This window comes from Oncorhynchus clarkii, chromosome 9, assembly GCF_045791955.1.
Source record: "Oncorhynchus clarkii lewisi isolate Uvic-CL-2024 chromosome 9, UVic_Ocla_1.0, whole genome shotgun sequence".
NCBI classification, from domain to species: Eukaryota; Metazoa; Chordata; class Actinopteri; order Salmoniformes; family Salmonidae; genus Oncorhynchus; species Oncorhynchus clarkii.
Genome location: NC_092155.1, coordinates 1569188 through 1593656, shown reverse-complemented (window position 1 = coordinate 1593656; position 24469 = coordinate 1569188). Strand labels below are relative to the sequence as shown.

Below are 24469 nucleotides of genomic sequence, written 5' to 3'. Positions count from 1 at the left end.
CGACCTCTGTTATAGATCATGTATTCAGCTGGTCTTCCTCCATCAGTCCTTCCTCTGTTATAGATCATGTATTCTGGTCTTCCTCCCTCATCATTCCTTCCTCTGTTATAGATCATGTATTCAGCTGGTCTTCCTCCCTCATCATGTATTCAGCTGGTCTTCCTCCTTCATCAGTCCTTCCTTTGTTATAGATCATGTATTCAGCTGGTCTTCCTCCCTCATCATGTATTCAGCTGGTCTTCCTCCTTCATCAGTCCTTCCTTTGTTATAGATAATGTATTCAGCTGGTCTTCCTCCCTCATCATGTATTCAGCTGGTCTTCCTCCTTCATCAGTCCTTCCTTTGTTATAGATAATGTATTCAGCTGGTCTTCCTCCTCTCATCAATCCTTCCTCTGTTATAGATCATGTATTCAGCTGGTATTCCTCCCTCATCATGTATTCAGCTGGTCTTCCTCCCTCATCATTCCTTCCTCTGTTAGAGATCATGTATTCAGCTGATCTTCCTCCCTCATCATGTATTCAGCTGGTCTTCCTCCCTCATCATGTATTCAGCTAGTCTTCCTCCCTTATCATTCCTTCCTCTGTTATAGATCATGTATTCAACTGGTCTTCCTCCCTCATCATTTATTCAGCTGGTCGTCCTCCCTCATCATTCCTTCCTCTGTTATATATCATGTATTCAGCTGGTCTTCCTCCCTCATCATGTATTCAGCTGGTCTTCCTCCCTCATCATGTATTCAGCTGGTCTTCCTCCCTTATCATTTCTTCCTCTGTTATAAATCATGTATTCATCTAGTCTTCCTCCCTCATCATTCCTTCCTCTGTTATAGATCATGTATTCAGCTGGTCTTCCTCCCTCATCATGTATTCAGCTGGTCGTCCTCCCTCATCATTGAATCCTCTGTTATATATCATGTATTCAGCTGGTCTTCCTCCCTCATCATGTATTCAGCTGGTCTTCCTCCCTCATCATGTATTCAGCTGGTCTTCCTCCCTTATAATTTCTTCCTCTGTTATAGATCATGTACTCAGCTGGTCTTCCTCCTTCATCAGTCCTTCTTCTGTTATAGATAATGTATTCAGCTGGTCTTCCTTCCTCATCATTCCTTCCTCTGTTATAGATCATATATTCAGCTGGTCTTCCTCCCTCATCAGTCCTTCCTCTGTTACAGATCATGTATTCAGCTTGTCTTCCTCCCTTATCATTCCTTCCTCTGTTATAGATCATGTATTCAGCTGGTTTTCTTCCCTCATCATTCCTTCCTCTGTTATAGATCATGTATTCAGCTGGTCTTCCTCCCTCATCATTCCTTCCTCTGTTATAGCTCATGTATTCAGCTGGTCTTCCTCCCTCATCATGTATTCAGCTGGTCTTCCTCCTTCATCATCCTTCCTCTAGATCATATATTCAGCTGGTCTTCCTCTGTCCTTCCTCTGTTATAGATCATGTATTCAGCTGGTCTTCCTCCCTCATCAATCCTTCCTCTGTTATAGATCATGTATTCAGCTGGTCTTCCTCCCTCATCATTCCTTCCTCTGTTAAAGATCATGTATTCAGCTGGTCTTCCTCCCTCATCATTCCTTCCTCTGTTATAGATCATGATTTCAGCTTGTCTTCCTCCCTCATCATGTATTCAGCTGGTCTTCCTCCCTCATTATTCCTTCCTCTGTTAAAGATCATGTTTTCAGCTGGTCTTCCTCCCTCACCATGTATTCAGCTGGTCTTCATCCCTCATCACGTATTCAGCTGGTCTTCCTCCCTTATCATTCCTCCCTCTGTTATAGATCATGTATTCAGTTGGTCTTCCTCCCTCATCATGTATTCAGCTGGTCGTCCTCCCTCATCATTCCTTCCTCTGTTACATATCATGTATTCAGCTGGTCTTCCTCCCTCATCATGTATTCAGCTGGTCTTCCTCCCTCATCATGTATTCAGCTAGTCTTCCTCCTTCATCAGTCCTTCCTCTATTATAGATCATATATTCAGCTGGTCTTCCTCCCTCATCAGTCCTTCCTCTGTTATAGATCATGTATTCAGCTGGTCTTCCTCCCTCATCAATCCTTCCTCTGTTATAGATCATGTATTCAGCTGGTCTTCCTCCCTCATCATTCCTTCCTCTGTTAAAGATCATGTATTCAGCTGGTCTTCCTCCCTCATCATTCCTTCCTCTGTTATAGATCATGCATTCAGCTTGTCTTCCTCCCTCATCATGTATTCAGCTGGTCTTCCTCCCTCATTATTCCTTCCTCTGTTAAAGATCATGTTTTCAGCTGGTCTTCCTCCCTCACCATGTATTCAGCTGGTCTTCCTCCCTCATCATGTATTCAGCTGGTCTTCCTCCCTCATCATGTATTCAGCTGGTCTTCCTCCCTCATCATTCCTTCCTCTGTTATAGCTCATGTATTCAGCTGGTCTTCCTCCCTCATCATTTATTCAGCTGGTCTTCCTCCCTCATCATGTATTCAGCTGGTCATCCTCCCTTATCATTCCTTCCTCTGTTATAGATCATGTATTCAGCTGGTCTTCCTCCATCAGTCCTTCCTCTGTTATAGATCATGTATTCATCTGGTCTTCCTCCCTCATCATTCCTTCCTCTGTTATAGATCATGTATTCAGCTGGTCTTCCTCCCTCGTCATGTATTCAGCTGGTCTTCCTCCTCCATCAGTCCTTCCTCTGTTATAGATAATGTATTCAGCTGGTCTTCCTCCTCTCATCAATCCTTCCTCTGTTATAGATCATGTATTAAGCTGGTCTTACTCCCTCATCATTCCTTCCTCTGTTATAGATCATGTATTCAGCTGGTCTTCCTCCCTCATCATTCATTCCTATGTTATAGATCATGTATTCAGCTGGTCTTCCTCCCTCATCATGTATTCAGCTGGTCTTCCTCCTTCATCAATCCTTCCTCTTTTATAGATCATGTATTCAGCTGGTCTTCCTCCCTCATCAATCCTTCCTCTGTTATAGATCATGTATTCAGCTGGTCTTCCTCCCTCATCATTTATTCAGCTGGTCTTCCTCCCTCATCATGTATTCAGCTGGTCTTCCTCCCTCATCATTCCTTCCTCTGTTATAGATCATGTATTCAGCTGGTCTTCATCCATCAGTCCTTCCTCTGTTATAGATCATGTATTCAGCTGGTCTTCCTCCCTCATCATGTATTCAGCTGGTCTTCCTCCCTCATCAAACATTCCTCTGTTTTAGATCATGTATTCAGCTGGTCTTCCGCCCTTATCATTGCTTCCTCTGTTATAGATCATGTATTCAGCTGGTCTTCCTCCCTCATCATTCCTTCCTCTGTTATAGATCATGTATTCATCTGGTGTTCCTCCCTCATCATTCCTTCCTCTGTTATAGATCATGTATTCAGCTGGTCTTCCTCCCTCATCATTCCTTCCTCTGTTAAAGATCATGTATTCAGCTGGTCTTCCTCCATCATCATTCCTTCCTCTGTTATAGATCATGTATTCAGCTGGTCTTCCTCCCTCATCATGTATTCAGCTGGTCTTCCTCCCACATCATTCCTTCCTCTTTTATATATCATGTATTCAGCTGGTCTTCCTCCCTCATCATGTATTCAGCTGGCCTTCCTCCCTCATCATGTATTCAGCTGGTCTTCCTCCCTTATCATTCCTTCATCTGTTATAGATCATGTATTCAGCTGGTCTTCCTCCTTCATCAGTCCTTCCTCTGTTATAGATTTTGTATTCAGCTGGTCGTCCTCCCTCATCATTGCTTCCTCTGTTATAGATCATGTATTCAGCTGGTCTTCCTCCCTCATCATTCCTTCCTCTGTTAGAAATCATGTATTCATCTGGTCTTCCTCCCTCATCATTCCTTCCTCTGTTATAGATCATGTATTCAGCTGGTCTTCCTCCCTCATCATTCCTTCCTCTGTTAAAGATCATGTATTCAGCTGGTCTTCCTCCATCATCATTCCTTCCTCTGTTATAGATCATGTATTCAGCTGGTCTTCCTCCCTCATCATGTATTCAGCTGGTCTTCCTCCCACATCATTCCTTCCTCTTTTATAGATCATGTATTCAGCTGGTCTTCCTCCCTCATCATGTATTCAGCTGGTCTTCCTCCCTCATCATGTATTCAGCTGGTCTTCCTCCCTTATCATTCCTTCCTCTGTTATAGATCATGTATTCAGCTGGTCTTCCTCCGTTATCATTCCTTCCTCTGTTATAGATTTTGTATTCAGCTGGTCTTCCTCCCTCATCATTCCTTCCTCTGTTATAGATCATGTATTCATCTGGTCTTCCTCCCTCATCATTTCTTCCTCTGTTATAGATCATGTATTCAGCTGGTCTTTCTCCCTCATCATGTATTCAGCTGGTCTTCCTCCCTCATCATTCCTTCCTCTGTTATAGATCATGTATTCAGCTGGTCTTCCTCCCTCATCATGTATTCAGCTGGTCTTCCTCCCTCATCATGTATTCAGCTGGTCTTCCTCCCTTATCATTCCTTCCTCTGTTATAGATCATGTATTCAGCTGATCTTCCTCCCTCATCATTCCTTCCTCTGTTAAAGATCATGTATTCAGCTGGTCATCCTCCCTCATCATTCCTTCCTCTGTTATAGATCATGTATTCAGCTGGTCTTCCTCCCTCATCATTCCTTCCTCTGTTATAGATCATGTATTCAGCTGGTCTTTCTCCCTCATCATGTATTCAGCTGGTCTTCCTCCCTCATCATGTATTCAGCTGGTCTTCCTCCCTTATCATTCCTTCCTCTGTTATAGATCATGTATTCAGCTGGTCTTCCTCCGTTATCATTCCTTCCTCTGTTATAGATTTTGTATTCAGCTGGTCTTCCTCCCTCATCATTCCTTCCTCTGTTATAGATCATGTATTCATCTGGTCTTCCTCCCTCATCATTTCTTCCTCTGTTATAGATCATGTATTCAGCTGGTCTTTCTCCCTCATCATGTATTCAGCTGGTCTTCCTCCCTCATCATTCCTTCCTCTGTTATAGATCATGTATTCAGCTGGTCTTCCTCCCTCATCATGTATTCAGCTGGTCTTCCTCCCTCATCATGTATTCAGCTGGTCTTCCTCCCTTATCATTCCTTCCTCTGTTATAGATCATGTATTCAGCTGATCTTCCTCCCTCATCATTCCTTCCTCTGTTAAAGATCATGTATTCAGCTGGTCATCCTCCCTCATCATTCCTTCCTCTGTTATAGATCATGTATTCAGCTGGTCTTTCTCCCTCATCATGTATTCAGCTGGTCTTCATCCCTCTTCATGTATTCAGCTGGTCTTCATCCCTTATCATTCCTTCCTCTGTTATAGATCATGTATTCAGCTGGTCTTCCTCCCTCATCATGTATTCAGCTGGTCGTCCTCCCTCATCATTCCTTCCTCCGTTATATATCATGTATTCAGCTGGTCTTCCTCCCTCATCATGTATTCAGCTGGTCTTCCTCCCTCATCATGTATTCAGCTGGTCTTCCTCCCTCATCATGTATTCAGCTGGTCTTCCTCCCTCATCATTCCTTCCTCTGTTAGAGATCATGTACTCAGCTGGTCTTCCTCCTTCATCAGTCCTTCCTCTGTTATAGATCATGTATTCAGCTGGTCTTCCTCCCTCATCATCCCTTCCTCTGTTATAGATCATGTATTCAGCTGGTCTTCCTGCCTCATCATGTATTCAGCTGGTCTTCCTCCCTCATCATGTATTTTTTTTTTTTTTTTTTTTTTTTTTTTTTTTTTTTAACCTTTATTTAACCAGGCAAGTCAGTTAAGAACAAATTCTTATTTTCAATGACGGCCTGGGAACAGTGGATTAACTGCCTGTTCAGGGGCAGAACGACAGATTTGTACCTTGTCAGCTCGGGGGTTTGAACTCGCAACCTTCCGGTTACTAGTCCAACGCTCTAACCACTAGGCTACGCTGCCGCCCCATTTAGCTGGTCTTCCTCCCTCATCATGTATTCAGCTGGTCTTCCTCCCTCATCATTCCTTCCTCTGTTAGAGATCATGTACTCAGCTGGTCTTCCTCCTTCATCAGTCCTTCCTCTGTTATAGATCATATATTCAGCTGGTCTTCCTCCCTCATCAGTCCTTCCTCTGTTATAGATCATGTATTCAGCTGGTCTTCCTCCCTTATCATTCCATCCTCTGTTATAGATCATGTATTCAGCTGGTCTTCCTAAATCATCATTCCTTCTTCTGTTATAGATCATGTATTCAGCTGGTCTTCCTCCCTCATCATTCATTCCTCTGTTATAGATCATGTATTCAGCTGGTCTTCCTCCCTCATCATGTATTCAGCTGGTCTTCCTCCTTCACCAGTCCTTCCTCTGTTATAGATCATGTATTCAGCTGGTCTTCCTCCCTCATCAAACCTTCCTCTGTTTTAGATCATGTATTCAGCTGGTCTTCCTCCCTTATCATTGCTTCCTCTGTTATAGATAATGTATTCAGCTGGTCTTCCTCCCTCATCATTCCTTCCTCTGTTATAGATCATGTATTCATCTGGTCTTCCTCCCTCATCATTCCTTCCTCTGTTATAGATCATGTATTCAGCTGATCTTCCTCCCTCATCATTCCTTCCTCTGTTAAAGATCATGTATTCAGCTGGTCTTCCTCCCTCATCATTCCTTCCTCTGTTATAGATCATGTATTCAGCTGGTCTTCCTCCCTCATCATGTATTCAGCTGGTCTTCCTCCCTCATCATTCCTTCCTCTGTATTAGATCATGTATTCATCTGGTCTTCCTCCCTCATCATTCCTTCCTCTGTTATAGATCATGTATTCAGCTGGTCTGACTCCCTCATCATTCCTTCCTCTGTTATAGATCATGTATTCAGCTGGTCTTCCTCCCTCATCATTCCTTCCTCTGTTAAAGATGATGTATTCAGCTGGTCTTCCTCCCTCATCATTCCTTCGTCTGTTATAGATCATGTATTCAGCTGGTCTTCCTCCCTCATCATGTATTCAGCTGGTCTTCCTCCCTCATCATTCATTCCTCTGTTATAGATCATGTATTCAGCTGGTCTTCCTCCCTCATCATGTATTCAGCTGGTCTTCCTTCTTCATCAGTCCTCCCTCTGTTATAGATCATGTATTCAGCTGGTCTTCCTCCCTCATCATTCCTTCCTCTGTTATAGATCATGTATTCATCTGGTCTTCCTCCCTCATCATTTCTTCCTCTGTTATAGATCATGTATTCAGCTGGTCTTTCTCCCTCATCATGTATTCAGCTGGTCTTCCTCCCTCATCATTCCTTCCTCTGTTATAGATCATGTATTCAGCTGGTCTTCCTCCCTCATCATGTATTCAGCTGGTCTTCCTCCCTCATCATGTATTCAGCTGGTCTTCCTCCCTTATCATTCCTTCCTCTGTTATAGATCATGTATTCAGCTGGTCTTCCTCCCTCATCATTCCTTCCTCTGTTATAGATCATGTATTCAGCTGGTCTTCCTCCCTCATCATTCCTTCCTCTGTTAAAGATCATGTATTCAGCTGGTCTTCCTCCATCATCATTCCTTCCTCTGTTATAGATCTTGTATTCAGCTGGTCTTCCTCCCTCATCATGTATTCAGCTGGTCTTTCTCTCACATCATTCCTTCCTCTTTTATAGATAATGTACTCAGCTGGTCTTCCTCCCTCTTCATGTATTCAGCTGGTCTTCCTCCCTTATCATTCCTTCCTCTGTTATAGATCATGTATTCAGCTGGTCTTCCTCCCTTATCATTCCTTCCTCTGTTATAGATCATGTATTCAGCTGGTCTTCCTCCCTCATCATGTATTCAGCTGGTCTTCCTCCCTCATCATGTATTCATCTGGTCTTCCTCCCTCATCATTCCTTCCTCTGTTATAGATAATGTTTTCAGCTGGTCTTCCTCCCTCATCATGTATTCAGCTGGTCTTCCTCCCTTATCATTCCTTCCTCTGTTATAGATCATGTATTCAGCTGGTCTTCCTCCCTTATCATTCCTTCCTCTGTTATAGATCATGTATTCAGCTGGTCTTCCTCCCTCATCATGTATTCAGCTGGTCTTCCTCCCTCATCATGTATTCATCTGGTCTTCCTCCCTCATCATTCCTTCCTCTGTTATAGATCATGTATTCAGCTGGTCTTCCTCCCTCATCATTCCTTCCTCTGTTAAAGATCATGTATTCAGCTGGTCATCCTCCCTCATCATTCCTTCCTCTGTTATAGATCATGTATTCAGCTGGTCTTCCTCCCTCATCATGTATTCAGCTGGTCATCCTCCCTCATCATTCCTTCCTCTGTTATAGATCATGTATTCAGCTGGTCTTTCTCCCTCATCATGTATTTAGCTGGTCTTCATCCCTCATCATGTATTCAGCTGGTCTTCCTCCCTTATCATTCCTTCCTCTTTTATAGATCATGTATTCAGCTGGTCTTCCTCCCTCATCATGTATTCATCTGGTCTTCCTCCCTAATCATTCCTTCCTCTGTTTTAGATCATGTATTCAGCTGGTTTTCCTCCCTCATCATGTTTTCAGCTGGTCTTCCTCCCTTATCATTCCTTCCTCTGTTATAGATCATGTATTCAGCTGGTCTTCCTCCCTTATCATTCCTTCCTCTGTTATAGATCATGTATTCAGCTGGTCTTCCTCCCTCATCATGTATTCAGCTGGTCTTCCTCCCTCATCATGTATTCATCTGGTCTTCCTCCCTCATCATTCCTTCCTCTGTTATAGATCATGTATTCAGCTTGTCTTCCTCCCTCATCATTCCTTCCTCTGTTAAATATCATGTATTCAGCTGGTCATCCTCCCTCATCATTCCTTCCTCTGTTATAGATCATGTATTCAGCTGGTCTTTCTCCCTCATCATGTATTCAGCTGGTCTTCATCCCTCATCATGTATTCAGCTGGTCTTCCTCCCTTATCATTCCTTCCTCTGTTATAGATCATGTATTCAGCTGGTCTTCCTCCCTCATCATGTATTCAGCTGGTCGTCCTCCCTCATCATTCCTTCCTCTGTTATATATCATGTATTCAGCTGGTCTTCCTCCCTCATCATGTATTCAGCTGGTCTTCCTCCCTCATCATGTATTCAGCTGGTCTTCCTCCCTTATCATTTCTTCCTCTGTTATAGATCATGTACTCAGCTGGTCTTCCTCCTTCATCAGTCCTTCCTCTGTTATAGATCATGTATTCAGCTGGTCTTCCTCCCTCATCATTCCTTCCTCTGTTATAGATCATGTATTCAGCTGGTCTTCCTGCCTCATCATGTATTCAGCTTGTCTTCCTCCCTCATCATGTATTCAGCTGGTCTTCCTCCCTCATCATGTATTCAGCTGGTCTTCCTCCCTCATCATTCCTTCCTCTGTTATAGATCATGTACTCAGCTGGTCTTCCTCCTTCATCAGTCCTTCCTCTGTTATAGATCATGTACTCAGCTGGTCTTCCTCCTTCATCAGTCCTTCCTCTGTTATAGATCAAGTATTCAGCTGGTCTTCCTCCCTCATCATTCCTTCCTCTGTTATAGATCATGTATTCATCTGGTCTTCCTCCCTCATCATTCCTTCCTCTGTTATAGATCATGTATTCAGCTGATCTTCCTCCCTCATCATTCCTTCCTCTGTTAAAGATCATGTATTCAGCTGGTCTTCCTCCCTCATCATGTATTCAGCTGGTCTTCCTCCCTCATCATGTATTCAGCTGGTCTTCCTCCATTATCATTCCTTCCTCTGTTATAGATCATGTACTCAGCTGGTCGTCCTCCCTCACCATTCCTTCCTCTGTTATAGATCATGTATTCATCTGGTCTTCCTCCCTTATCATTCCTTCCTCTGTTATAGATCAAGTATTCAGCTGGTCTTCCTCCCTCATCATGTATTCAGCTGGTCGTCCTCCCTCATCATTCCTTCCTCTGTTATATATCATGTATTCAGCTGGTCTTCCTCCCTCATCATGTATTCAGCTGGTCTTCCTCCCTCATCATGTATTCAGCTTGTCTTCCTCCATTATCATTCCTTCCTCTGTTATAGATCATGTACTCAGCTGGTCGTCCTCCCTCATCATTCCTTCCTCTGTTATAGATCATGTATTAATCTGGTCTTCCTCCCTCATCATTCCTTCCTCTGTTATAGATCATGTATTCAGCTGGTCTTCCTCCCTCATCATTCCTTCCTCTGTTAAAGATCATGTATTCAGCTGGTCATCCTCCCTCATCATTCCTTCCTCTGTTATAGATCATGTATTCAGCTGGTCTTCTTCCCTCATCATGTATTCAGCTGGTCATCCTCCCTCATCATTCCTTCCTCTGTTATAGATCATGTATTCAGCTGGTCTTCTTCCCTCATCATGTATTCAGCTGGTCTTCATCCCTCATCATGTATTCAGTTGGTCTTCCTCCCTTATCATTCCTTCCTCTGTTATAGATCATGTATTCAGCTGGTCTTCCTCCCTCATCATGTATTCAGCTGGTCTTCCTCCCTCATCATTCCTTCCTCTGTTATAGATCATGTACTCAGCTGGTCTTCCTCCTTCATCAGTCCTTCCTCTGTTATAGATCATGTACTCAGCTGGTCTTCCTCCTTCATCAGTCCTTCCTCTGTTATAGATCAAGTATTCAGCTGGTCTTCCTCCCTCATCATTCCTTCCTCTGTTATAGATCATGTATTCATCTGGTCTTCCTCCCTCATCATTCCTTCCTCTGTTATAGATCATGTATTCAGCTGATCTTCCTCCCTCATCATTCCTTCCTCTGTTAAAGATCATGTATTCAGCTGGTCTTCCTCCCTCATCATGTATTCAGCTGGTCTTCCTCCCTCATCATGTATTCAGCTGGTCTTCCTCCATTATCATTCCTTCCTCTGTTATAGATCATGTACTCAGCTGGTCGTCCTCCCTCACCATTCCTTCCTCTGTTATAGATCATGTATTCATCTGGTCTTCCTCCCTTATCATTCCTTCCTCTGTTATAGATCAAGTATTCAGCTGGTCTTCCTCCCTCATCATGTATTCAGCTGGTCGTCCTCCCTCATCATTCCTTCCTCTGTTATATATCATGTATTCAGCTGGTCTTCCTCCCTCATCATGTATTCAGCTGGTCTTCCTCCCTCATCATGTATTCAGCTTGTCTTCCTCCATTATCATTCCTTCCTCTGTTATAGATCATGTACTCAGCTGGTCGTCCTCCCTCATCATTCCTTCCTCTGTTATAGATCATGTATTAATCTGGTCTTCCTCCCTCATCATTCCTTCCTCTGTTATAGATCATGTATTCAGCTGGTCTTCCTCCCTCATCATTCCTTCCTCTGTTAAAGATCATGTATTCAGCTGGTCATCCTCCCTCATCATTCCTTCCTCTGTTATAGATCATGTATTCAGCTGGTCTTCTTCCCTCATCATGTATTCAGCTGGTCATCCTCCCTCATCATTCCTTCCTCTGTTATAGATCATGTATTCAGCTGGTCTTCTTCCCTCATCATGTATTCAGCTGGTCTTCATCCCTCATCATGTATTCAGTTGGTCTTCCTCCCTTATCATTCCTTCCTCTGTTATAGATCATGTATTCAGCTGGTCTTCCTCCCTCATCATGTATTCAGCTGGTCGTCCTCCCTCATCATTCCTTCCTCTGTTATATATCATGTATTCAGCTGGTCTTCCTCCCTCATCATGTATTCAGCTGGTCTTCCTCCCTCATCATGTATTCAGCTGGTCTTCCTCCCTTATCATTTCTTCCTCTGTTAAAGATCATGTACTCAGCTGGTCTTCCTCCTTCATCAGTCCTTCCTCTGTTATAGATCATGTATTCATCTGGTCTTCCTCCCTCATCATTCCTTCCTCTGTTATAGATCATGTATTCAGCTGGTCTTCCTGCCTCATCATGTATTCAGCTGGTCTTCCTCCCTCATCATGTATTCAGCTGGTCTTCCTACCTCATCATGTATTCAGCTCGTCTTCCTCCCTCATCATTCCTTCCTCTGTTATAGATCATATATTCAGCTGGTCTTCCTCCCTCATCAGTCCTTCCTCTGTTATAGATCATGTATTCAGCTGGTCTTCCTCCCTTATCATTCCTTCCTCTGTTATAGATCATGTATTCAGCTGGTCTTCTTCCCTCATCATTCCTTCCTCTGTTATAGATCATGTATCCATCTGGTCTTCCTCCCTCATCATTCCTTCCTCTGTTATAGATGATGTATTCAGCTGGTCTTCCTCCTTCATCATTCCTTCCTCTGTTATAGATCATTTATTCAGATGGTCTTCCTCCCTCATCATTCCTTCCTCTGTTATAGATCATGTATTCAGCTGGTCTTCCTCCTTCATCATTCCTTCCTCTGTTATAGATCATGTAATCAGATGGTCTTCCTCCCTCATCATGTATTCAGCTGGTCTTCCTCCCTCATCATTCCTTCCTCTGTTATAGATCATGTATTCAGATGGTCTTCCTCCCTCATCATTCCTTCCTCTGTTATAGATCATGTATTCAGCTGGTCTTCCTCCCTCATCATATATTCAGCTGGTCTTCCTCCCTCATCATATATTCAGCTGGTCTTCCTTCATCAGTCCTTCCTCTGTTATAGATCATGTATTCAGCTGGTCTTCCTCCCTCATCAATCCTTCCTCTGTTATAGATCATGTATTCAGCTGGTCTTCCTCCCTCATCATTCCTTCCTCTGTTATAGATAATGTATTCAGCTGGTCTTCCTCCCTCATCAATCCTTCCTCTGTTATAGATCATGTATTCAGCTGGTCTTCCTCCCTCATCATGTATTCAGCTGGTCTTCCTCCTTCATCAGTCCTTCCTCTCTTATAGATCATGTATTCAGCTGGTCTTCCTCCCACATCATTCCTTCCTCTGTTAAAGATCATGTATTCAGCTGGTCTTCCTCCCTCTTCATGTTTTCAGCTGGTCTTCCTCCCTCATCATTCCTTTCTCTGTTAAAGATAATGTATTCAGCCGGTCTTCCTCCCTCATCATTCCTTCCCCTGTTATAGATCATGTATTCAGCTGGTCTTCCTCCCTCATCATGTATTCAGCTGGTCTTCCTCCCTCATCATTCCTTCCTGTGTTATAGATCATGTGTTCAGCTGGTCTTCCTCCCTCAGCATGTATTAAGCTGGTCTTCCTCCCTCATCATGTATTCAGCTGGTCTTCCTCCCTTATCATTACTTCCTCTGTTATAGATCATGTATTCAGTTGGTCTTCCTCCCTCATCATTCCTTCCTCTGTTATAGATAATGTACTCAGCTGGTCTTCCTCCTTCATCAGTCCTTCCTCTGTTATAGATCATATATTCAGCTGGTCTTCCTCCCTCATCAGTCCTTCCTCTGTTATAGATCATGTATTCAGCTGGTCTTCCTCCCTTATCATTCCTTCCTCTGTTATAGATCATGTATTCAGCTGGTCTTCTTCCCTCATCATTCCTTCCTCTGTTATAGATCATGTATCCATCTGGTCTTCCTCCCTCATCATTCCTTCCTCTGTTATAGATGATGTATTCAGCTGGTCTTCCTCCTTCATCATTCCTTCCTCTGTTATAGATCATTTATTCAGATGGTCTTCCTCCCTCATCATTCCTTCCTCTGTTATAGATCATGTATTCAGCTGGTCTTCCTCCTTCATCATTCCTTCCTCTGTTATAGATCATGTAATCAGATGGTCTTCCTCCCTCATCATGTATTCAGCTGGTCTTCCTCCCTCATCATTCCTTCCTCTGTTATAGATCATGTATTCAGATGGTCTTCCTCCCTCATCATTCCTTCCTCTGTTATAGATCATGTATTCAGCTGGTCTTCCTCCCTCATCATACCTTCCTCTGTTATAGATCATGTATTCAGCTGGTCTTCCTCCCTCATCATATATTCAGCTGGTCTTCCTCCCTCATCAGTCCTTCCTCTGTTATAGATCATGTATTCAGCTGGTCTTCCTCCCTCATCAATCCTTCCTCTGTTATAGATCATGTATTCAGCTGGTCTTCCTCCCTCATCATTCCTTCCTCTGTTATAGATAATGTATTCAGCTGGTCTTCCTCCCTCATCAATCCTTCCTCTGTTATAGATCATGTATTCAGCTGGTCTTCCTCCCTCATCATGTATTCAGCTGGTCTTCCTCCTTCATCAGTCCTTCCTCTCTTATAGATCATGTATTCAGCTGGTCTTCCTCCCACATCATTCCTTCCTCTGTTAAAGATCATGTATTCAGCTGGTCTTCCTCCCTCTTCATGTTTTCAGCTGGTCTTCCTCCCTCATCATTCCTTTCTCTGTTAAAGATAATGTATTCAGCTGGTCTTCCTCCCTCATCATTCCTTCCCCTGTTATAGATCATGTATTCAGCTGGTCTTCCTCCCTCATCATGTATTCAGCTGGTCTTCCTCCCTCATCATTCCTTCCTGTGTTATAGATCATGTGTTCAGCTGGTCTTCCTCCCTCAGCATGTATTAAGCTGGTCTTCCTCCCTCATCATGTATTCAGCTGGTCTTCCTCCCTTATCATTACTTCCTCTGTTATAGATCATGTATTCAGTTGGTCTTCCTCCCTCATCATTCCTTCCTCTGTTATTGATCATGTATTCAGCTGGTCTTCCTCCCTCATCATGTATTCAGCTGGTCTTCCTCCCTCATCATTCCTATCTCTGTTATAGATCATGTATTCATCTGGTCTTCCTCCCTCATCATTCCTTCCTCTGTTATAGATCATGTATTCAGCTGGTCTTCCTCCCTCATCATGTATTCAGCTGGTCTCCCTCCCTTATCATTCCTTCCTCTGTTATAGATCATGTATTCAGCTGGTCTTCCTCTCTCATCATGTATTCAGCTGGTCTTCCTCCCCCCTCAATCCTTCCTCTGTTATAGATCATGTATTCTGCTGGTCTGTCACATTGGCTGTGTCCCAATATTCCTACTGTTGACTCACTGTCTGTGTCCTAATATTCCTACTACCTACTGTTGACTCACTGTCTGTGTCCCAATATTCCTTCTACCTACTGTTGACTCACTGGTTGTGTCCCAATATTCCTACTGTTGACTCACTGTCTGTGTCCCAATATTCCTACTACCTGCTGTTGACTCACAGTAGTTACTATGTACAGATAGTGATACATATTATAGAGAATGTATTGTATAGTCAACAGCATTGTGCTGCTTTGCTCATTGATTTGTCCAAGGCTTTTGACACAGTGAATTATTGATGTCATTCAAGTAAAGCTGTTATGGTTTAATGATTATCTCAGTGTTACATCACAATGTATTCAGGTTGATGACATTTTAATACTGGAGTGCTGCAGGGTTCTGTTAATGTTGGAGTGCTGCAGGGTTCTGTTAATATTGGGGTTCTGCAGGGTTCTGTTAATATTGGAGTGCAGCAGGGTTCTGTTAATACTGGTGTGCTGCAGGGTTCTGTTAATACTGGAGTGCTGCAGGGTTCTGTTAATATTGGAGTGCTGCAGGGTTCTGTTAATATTGGGGTGCTGCAGGGTTCTGTTAATATTGGGGTGCTGCAGGGTTCTGTTAATATTGGAGTGCTGCAGGGTTCTGTTAATATTGGGGTGCTGCAGGGTTCTTTTAATACTGGAGTACTGCAGGTGTCGTGGAGGATCATTACAAAATATAACACTTACAAGAACTTGTGAATTCAATATAGGCTTTTAATACAAACATATCAGAAGCCTAGATGGTCTGCGGAACACACGCTTTTCCAGAGCACTGGCTCTGATTTATACACATACAACATATGAGTCCATCCCACATGCAAATGAAGTTACTTCCCTCAGTCCATCTGCCACCATTATATCCCAATCTGTGCTTCCTGCTTGTTCACGCCCAATAACGCCCATATCTGCTTTCAGTCAAGTTATAATGGTGACAGGACCTCTTCATGTCCCAAAAATAATACATCCCATCTTATCCTATGGGCCCCTTAAGTTCAGCTTGTCTGCATGTCCTAAAAATATATGCCCTATGTCTATAGTCCATCAGTTGGTAATTTGGCAGACCCCCTCCTTTGTGTGTCCCTCTGACCTCGGTATGTCCAGCTGTCATGGCCTTACTTTGGTTTCCTGTCCTATACAATAGACAATGCATTTTACCAGAATGGCAAATGCACTCTGAGTGTATCTTTCTCTTGTGTTACAGTATTATGTTCCTCGCTATATGTACATCTTGCTCCCACACAGGATTCTGTTAATACTGGAGTGCTGCAGGGTTCTGTTAATACTGGAGTGCTGCAGGGTTCTGTTAATATTGGAGTGCTGCAGGGTTCTGTTAATATTGGAGTGCTGCAGGGTTCTGTTAATATTGGAGCGCTGCAGGGTTCTGTTAATACTGCAGTGCTGCAGGGTTCTGTTAATACTGGAGTGCTGCAGGGTTCTGTTAATATTGGAGTGCTGCAGGGTTCTGTTAATATTGTTGGGGTGCTGCAGGGTTCTGTTAATATTGGAGTGTTGCAGGGTTCTGTAAATATTGGAGTGTTGCAGGGTTCTGTTAATATTGAAGTGCTGCAGGGTTCTGTTAATGTTTAATGTTGTTGACTAGGTATTTCTCAAATAGCAGGAAGTGTTTAATGTTGTTGATTAGGTATGTCTCAGATAGCAGGAAGTGGTTAATGTTGTTGATTAGGTATTTCTCAAATAGCAGGAAGTGTTTAATGATGTTGACTAGGCATTTCTTAAATAGCAGGAAGTGTTTAGTGTTGTTGACTAGGCATTTCTCAAATAGCAGGAAGTGTTTAATGTTGTTGTTTAGGTATGTCTCAGATAGCAGGAAGTGTAATGTTGTTGATTAGTTATTTCTCAGATAGCAGGAAGTGTTTAATGTTGTTGATTAGGCATTTAGGCAAAGGTCCATCTAGGGTCGGAAACCTTCTGGTAAATGTCTGGACATTTTCTATGGGAAGTTAAGGGAATTTTGCTTTAATTCACCAAAAAACTTAGCTTATATCAGTGAACCTTTTTTGTGGGATACACATAAGGCAATTCTAGGTCTTGTGGCATATTTTGGTTAAACCATCCCCAATTCAATGGAAATGCAACCCTCTGCATTAGAGGTCGACCGATTTAATCGGCATGGTTAATTAGGGCCGATTTCAAGTTTCCAGAAATCCCTACTGCCCACTTCACTGTTGCTCCAAGCAGAGGAAACTGCAGTTCTGAAATACATCAAAGTACTATAATTTTACAGATGTATGTTGAAAACATTTTTGGGAGATGTGATGGATCATTGGGCATCAATTCAATATTCCCTTTCTTTTGTTGTTCAGGGAAATCATCCCATGTGAAGAGTCAACTCATTTAATTAAAGTTCAATTCATAACTAATTCGTAACTAAATAGTTTTTATATTTATATTGGAAGGATTTAATCATGTGCAATTTTTTTTTTATGTCTACTTATGATCAGGTTAAAGGTTTATATTTCTGTCTCCATATGATATGGTAAATCTATCCAATGCAAAACACATCTACATTTAAATGGTATTAATATTAATTCCCATATATTCCCGTTAATTCCCACGGAATTCCACCTCTGAATATCCCCAAATGTGCAACATGGATTTAGTACTCTAGATATGTGGTAGTGGTGGACTAGGGGCCTGAGGGCACACAGTGTGAAATCTGTGAATGTATTGTAATGGTTTAAAATTCTGTCAACTGCCTTAATTTTACTGGACACCAGGAAGAGTAGCTGCTGCCTTGGCAGGAACTAATGGGGATCCATAATAAACCCCAGGAAGAGTAGCTGCTGCCTTGGCAGGAACTAATGGGGATCCATAATAAACCCCAGGAAGAGTAGCTGCTGCCATGGCAGGAACTAATGGGGATCCATAATAAACCGCAGGAAGAGTAGCTGCTGCCTTGGCAGGAACTAATGGGGATCCATAATAAACCCCAGGAAGAGTAGCTGCTGCCTTGGCAGGAACTAATGGGGATCCATAATAAACCCCAGGAAGAGTAGCTGCTGCCTTGGCAGGAACGAATGGGGATCCATAATAAACCCCAGGAAGAGTAGCTGATGCCTTGGCAGGAACTAATGGGGATCCATAATAAACCCCAGGAAGAGTAGCTGCTGCCTTGGCAGGAACTAATGGGGATCCATAATAAACCCCAGGAAGAGTAGCTGCTGCCTTGGCAGGAACTAATGGGGATCCATAATAAACCCCAGGAAGAGTAGCTGCTGCCTTGGCAGGAACTAATGGGGATCCACAATAAACCCCAGGAAGAGTAGCTGCTGTCTTGGCAGGAACTAATGGGGATCCATAATAAACCCCAGGAAGAGTAGCTGCTGCCTTGGCAGGAACTAATGGGGATCCATAATAAACCCCAGGAAGAGTAGCTGCTGCTTGGCAGGAACTAATGGGGATCCATAATAAACCCCAGGAAGAGTAGCTGCTGCCTTGGCAGGAACGAATGGGGATCCATAATAAATACAAATGCAAACTACAAATCTTGTATCTGTGTAGGTGCTGTATCTCAGCCAGTGATCTCTGTTTTATCTTGTATCTGTAGGTGCTGTATCTCAGCCAGTGATCTCTGTTGTATCTTGTATCTGTAGGTGCTGTATCTCAGCCAGTGATCTCTATTGATGGAACTAAATACTGGGGGGTGGTCCTGAAGTGTGAGTCTGGAGGCTGGTTTCCTGAACCTGAGATGGAGTGGCTGGACAGTTCTGGAACCTTCCTCCCTGCTGATGGACCTCCAGAGAGACACAGAGACTCAGAGGGCCTCTATGCTGTGAGACGACAAGTCACCGTGAACAAGACTGACACCAACAGGTTCACCTGTAGAGTTCAACAGCCGGAGATCAACCTCATGAAGGAGACAGAGATTCATGTCCCAGGTGAGGTCTTCATTTGTTAACCCAAATACCTGAGACCTCTTGTTAGTTAGACTAGTTAGTGGAGGACGGTTTCCTAAGGGATGACCTTATTGGTCTGTTTTTAGAAGTATTTATAAATGATGCTTTACTTCTTGTACAGTACATGTGTAGGTGTTGTTGTAATGGTTTGACATGGCTTCTCTGTTTCAGATGACGTGTTTCCTATATTACCCTACTGGTGGAAGGTTGGTCTACTAATAGCTGCAGCTGTAATAGTTCTTGCAGCTGTTGTAGTTCTCACAGCTTCAGCTGGTGTCTACATGTGGAGAAAACATACAGGTGAGTTTAACCTTGATGTCTGACTGGTCCTTGATCTCTGACTGGTCATTGACGTCTGACTGGTCCTTGACGTCTGACTGGTCCTTGACGTCTGACTGGTCCTTGACCTCTGACTGGTCCCTGACCTCTGACTGGTCCTTGACCTCTGACTGGTCCTTGACCTCTGACTGGTACTTGACCTCTGACTGGTCCTTGACGTCTGACTGGTCCTTGACGTCTGACTGGTCCTTGATGTCTGACTGGTCCTTGATCTCTGACTGGTCGTTGAGTGATATTTCAGGTTTTATTTTTATTTCTTATTTACAAAATTGTTAAAAAGCTGTTTTTGCTTTGTCATTATGGGGTATTGTGATGTCATTATGGGGTATTGTGATGTCATTGTGGGGTATTGTGATGTCATTATGGGGTATTGTGATGTCATTATGGGGTATTGTGATGTCATTATGGGGTATTGTGATGTCATTATGGGGTATTGTGTGTAGATTGATGAGGGCAAAAAAAGGTTTGAATCCATTTTAGAATAAGGCTGTAACGTAACAAAATGTGGAAAAAGTCAAGGAATGACCCATATACTGTCCATTAGACTCTATTAATTTATACCAGGTTACCTTCAGACCAGTCCTGTATTAGATCAGGATATAACTAGGAATGACCCATATACTGTCCATTAGACTCTATTCATTTATACCAGGTTACCTTCAGACCAGTCCTGTATTAGATCAGGATATAACTAGGAATGACCCATATACTGTCCATTAGACTCTATTCATTTATACCAGGTTACCTTCAGATCAGTCCTGTATTAGATCAGGATATAACTAGGAATGACCCATATACTGTCCATTAGACTCTATTCATTTATACCAGGTTACCTTCAGACCAGTCCTGTATTAGATCAGGATATAACTAGGAATGACCCATATACTGTCCATTAGACTCTATTCATTTATACCAGGTTACCTTCAGACCAGTCCTGTATTAGATCAGGATATAACTAGGAATGACCCATATACTGTCCATTAGACTCTATTCATTTATACCAGGTTACCTTCAGACCAGTCCTGTATTAGATCAGGATATAACTAGGAATGACCCATATATTGTCCATTAGACTCTACTCATTTATACCAGGTTACCTTCAGACCAGTCCTGTATTAGATCAGGATATAACTAGGAATGACCCATATACTGTCCATTAGACTCTATTCATTTATACCAGGTTACCTTCAGACCAGTCCTGTATTAGATCAGGATATAACTAGGAATGACCCATATACTGTCCATTAGACTCTGGTCCTGGTCAATTGTTTATCACAGATCTGATGGTTTTAATGGTTTACTGTATTTGAATTTGTTTTTTAAAGACTGTTTTCTTTGTGTTTAAGCTTTTTAATGATTATTATTGTAATGCTTTTATACATTTGTTTTCTTTTGTCTACAGAGAAGAAGATTAGAAAACTACTGGAGGAACAAGGTAAGTGGACTGTTGTCTTGTTAGAGTTTCACATGTCGAGATTATGATGATTACTATAATACTGATGGGTCAACTGTTAATCACAGACCTCATGGTTTATTACTATAATACTGATGGGTCAACTGTTAATCACAGACCTCATGGTTTATTACTATAATACTGATGGGTCAACTGTTTCTCACAGACCTCATGGTTTATTACTATAATACTGATGGGTCAACTGTTAATCACAGACCTCATGGTTTATTACTATAATACTGATGGGTCAACTGTTAATCACAGACCTCATGGTTTATTACTATAATACTGATGGGTCAACTGTTAATCACAGACCTCATGGATTATTACTATAATACTGATGGGTCGACTGTTAATCACTGACCTCATGGTTTATTACTATAATACTGATGGGTTGACTGTTAATCACAGACCTCATGGTTTATTACTATAATACTGATGGGTCAACTGTTAATCACAGACCTCATGGTTTATTACTATAATGGTGATGGGTCAACTGTTAATCACAGACCTCATGGTTTATTACTATAATACTAATGGGTCAACTGTTAATCACAGACCTCATGGATTATTACTATAATACTGATGGGTCGACTGTTAATCACTGACCTCATGGTTTATTACTATAATACTGATGGGTCAACTGTTTCTCACAGACCTCATGGTTTATTACTATAATACTGATGGGTCAACTGTTAATCACAGACCTCATGGTTTATTACTATAATGGTGATGGGTCAACTGTTAATCACAGACCTCATGGTTTATTACTATAATACTAATGGGTCAACTGTTAATCACAGACCTCATGGTTTATTACTATAATACTGATGGGTCAACTGTTAATCACAGACCTCATGGTTTATTACTATAATACTGATGGGTCAACTGTTAATCACAGACCTCATGGTTTATTACTATAGTATATAACTCTACATCTAACCTGACTAGTAATGTCCTCTAGTTCTACAGTATATAACTCTACATCTAACCTGACTAGTAATGTCCTCTTGTTCTACAGTATATAACTCTACATCTAACCTGACTAGTAATGTCCTCTACATCTAACCTGACTAGTAATGTCCTCTTGTTCTACAGTATATAACTCTACATCTAACCTGACTAGTAATGTCCTCTTGTTCTACAGTATATAACTCTACATCTAACCTGACTAGTAATGTCCTCTACATCTAACCTGACTAGTAATGTCCTCTTGTTCTACAGTATATAACTCTACATCTAACCTGACTAGTAATGTCCTCTACATCTAACCTGACTAGTAATGTCCTCTACATCTAACCTGACTAGTAATGTCCTCTACATCTAACCTGACTAGTAATGTCCTCTACATCTAACCTGACTAGTAATGGCCTCTTGTTCTACAGTATATAACTCTACATCTAACCTGACTAGTAATGTCCTCTTGTTCTACAGTATATAACTCTACATCTAACCTGACTAGTAATGTCCTCTGCATCTAACCTGACTAGTAATGTCCTCTTGTTCTACAGTATGTAACTCTACATCTAACCTGACTATGAATGTCCTCTACATCTAACCTGACTAGTAATGTCCTCTTGTTCTACAGTATATAACTCTACATCTGTTTTCTTTCCTGTCTAGGTGATGTCCGCTTTGTGAACAGAAACAAGGTTCACCTCATCCAGAGTGTTACCATGGTGATTCCCATGGCATTTTACTTGATCCGTTCTGAGAGGTACTCTGAGATCCATGCTGCCACGACAAGACAGGACCAGATGATACGGTTGTACCAGGCTCTAGACTCAGGAGGGAACCAGGTGAAATCAGACTTTTACAGGATTCTACTGGATCTGGAACCTGACGTTGTCAACGACCGGGGTAAGAACCTCTCTACCTCTGGTTACTTATCACTGGAATATAAACCTTATCTAGTCTATCACCTGGGTAAGAACCTCTCTACCTCTGGTTACATATCACTGGAATATAAACCTTATCTAGTCTATCACCTGGGTAAGAACCTCTCTACCTCTGGTTACATATCACTGGAATATAAACCTTATCTAGTCTATCACCTGGGTAAGAACCTCTTTACCTCTGGTTACATATCACTGGAATATAAACCTTATCTAGTCTATCACCTGGGTAAGAACCTCTCTACCTCTGGTTACATATCACTGGAATATAAACCTTATCTAGTCTATCACCTGGGTAAGAACCTCTCTACCTCTGGTTACATATCACTGGAATATAAACCTTATCTAGTCTATCACCTGGGTAAGAACCTCTCTTCCTCTGTTTACATATCACTGGAATATAAACCTTATCTAGTCTATCACCTGGGTAAGAACCTCTCTACCTCTGTTTACATATCACTGGAATATAAACCTTATCTAGTCCATCACCTGGGTAAGAACCTCTCTACCTCTGGTTACATATCACTGGAATATAAACCTTATCTAGTCTATCACCTGGGTAAGAACCTCTCTACTGGCTGTATTGGGTAGACCAGAGGAACCAGGCTCTGAGGGGTGACCAGTCCTCTACTGGCTGTACTGGGTAGAGAGGATCCAGGCTCTGAGGGGTGACCAGTCCTCTACTGACTGTACTGGGTAGAGAGGAACCAGGCTCTGAGGGGTGACCAGTCCTCTACTGACTGTACTGGGTAGAGAGGAACCAGGCTCTGAGTGGTGACCAGTCCTCTACTGGCTGTACTGGATAGAGAGGAACCAGGCTCTGAGGGGTGACCAGCCCTCTACTGGCTGTACTGGGTAGAGAAGAACCAGGCTGTGAGGGGTGACCAGCCCTGGCTGTATATCTTACTGTCACGCCCTCGTCTTAGTATTTAGTGTTTTCTTTATTATTTTTGGTCAGGCCAGGGTGTGACATGGGTTTATAATGTATTTTGTCTTGTTTTTTTTGTAGGTATTGGGATTGTTATATAGTAGGGTTATCTAGAATAGTCTATAGCTGTCTGGAGTGGTTCTCAATCAGAGGCAGGTGTTTATCGTTGTCTCTGATTAGGAACCATATTTAGGCAGCCATATTCTTTGAGTGTTTCGTTGGTGATTGTTCCTGTCTCTGTGTTTGTTCGCACCAGATAGGCTGGTTAGGTTTTCGTATTACGTTTCTTGTTTTGTATTGTTCGTGTTTATTTCGTTCATTAAACATGTATCAAAAATACAACGCTGCATTTTGGTCCGATCCTTGCTACACCTATTCAGAGGAGAAGATAAAAGAAAACCGTAACAGAATCACCCACCACAACAGGACCAAGCGGCGTGGTGACAGGCAGCGCTAGCAGGAGCAACGAAGTCTGGATTATACGACTTGGGAGGAAATAGACAGGTGGGCGGTCGGCCCCGGAAGAGTGCCGGAGCCCGCCTGGGATTTGCTGGAGCAGTGCGAAGAGGGTTATAGGAGAATGGAGTTGGAGAGACGAACACAGCGGTGTGGAAGGAAGCCTGAGAGTCAGCCCCAAAAATTTCTTGGAGGGGGGCACAGGGAGAGTGTTGCAGAGTCAGGAGTCCTGAGCAAACTCCCCCTGTTTATCGTAAGGAGCCAAGGAGGAAACCAGAACCAGAGCCGGTTTTGGAGGTGAGCGAAGCAGAGACTGTGAAGGAGTTAATCGGGAAATCGGAGGAGAGAGTTATGAGGGAGTTGCTGTGTTGGTGCATTAGGCACGAAATTTGCCCGGCGTAGCGTGTTGGGATTTGATGGCACCTGGGTCAGCGCTCCATACTCGTCCTGAGGTGAGTGTTAGTCGACTGTTAGTCGGCACCAGGCCTCCTGTGCACCTCCCAAGCCTTGCACGTCCTGTGCCAGCCCTGCTCTCAAGATCTCCAGTACGCCTTCACGGTCCGGTCCATCCTGTGCCACCTCCACACACCAGCCCTCCGGTGGCAG

At 42.7% G+C, this 24469-nt stretch overlaps 1 protein-coding gene across 1 annotated transcript in view; it reads left to right on the top strand.

Moving 5' to 3' along the window:
• LOC139416999 (butyrophilin-like protein 10) overlaps positions 1-24243 on the top strand; it is a 41213-nt gene extending 16970 nt beyond the window's left edge. Inside the window, exons 3-7 of the mRNA XM_071166231.1 lie at positions 18490-18774; positions 18964-19092; positions 20534-20566; positions 22208-22444; positions 24122-24243. Coding sequence (XP_071022332.1) covers positions 18490-18774; positions 18964-19092; positions 20534-20566; positions 22208-22444; positions 24122-24243 — 806 coding nt within the window. The remainder of the gene's footprint in view (positions 1-18489; positions 18775-18963; positions 19093-20533; positions 20567-22207; positions 22445-24121) is intronic.
• The last annotated feature ends 226 nt before the right edge of the window (positions 24244-24469 follow it).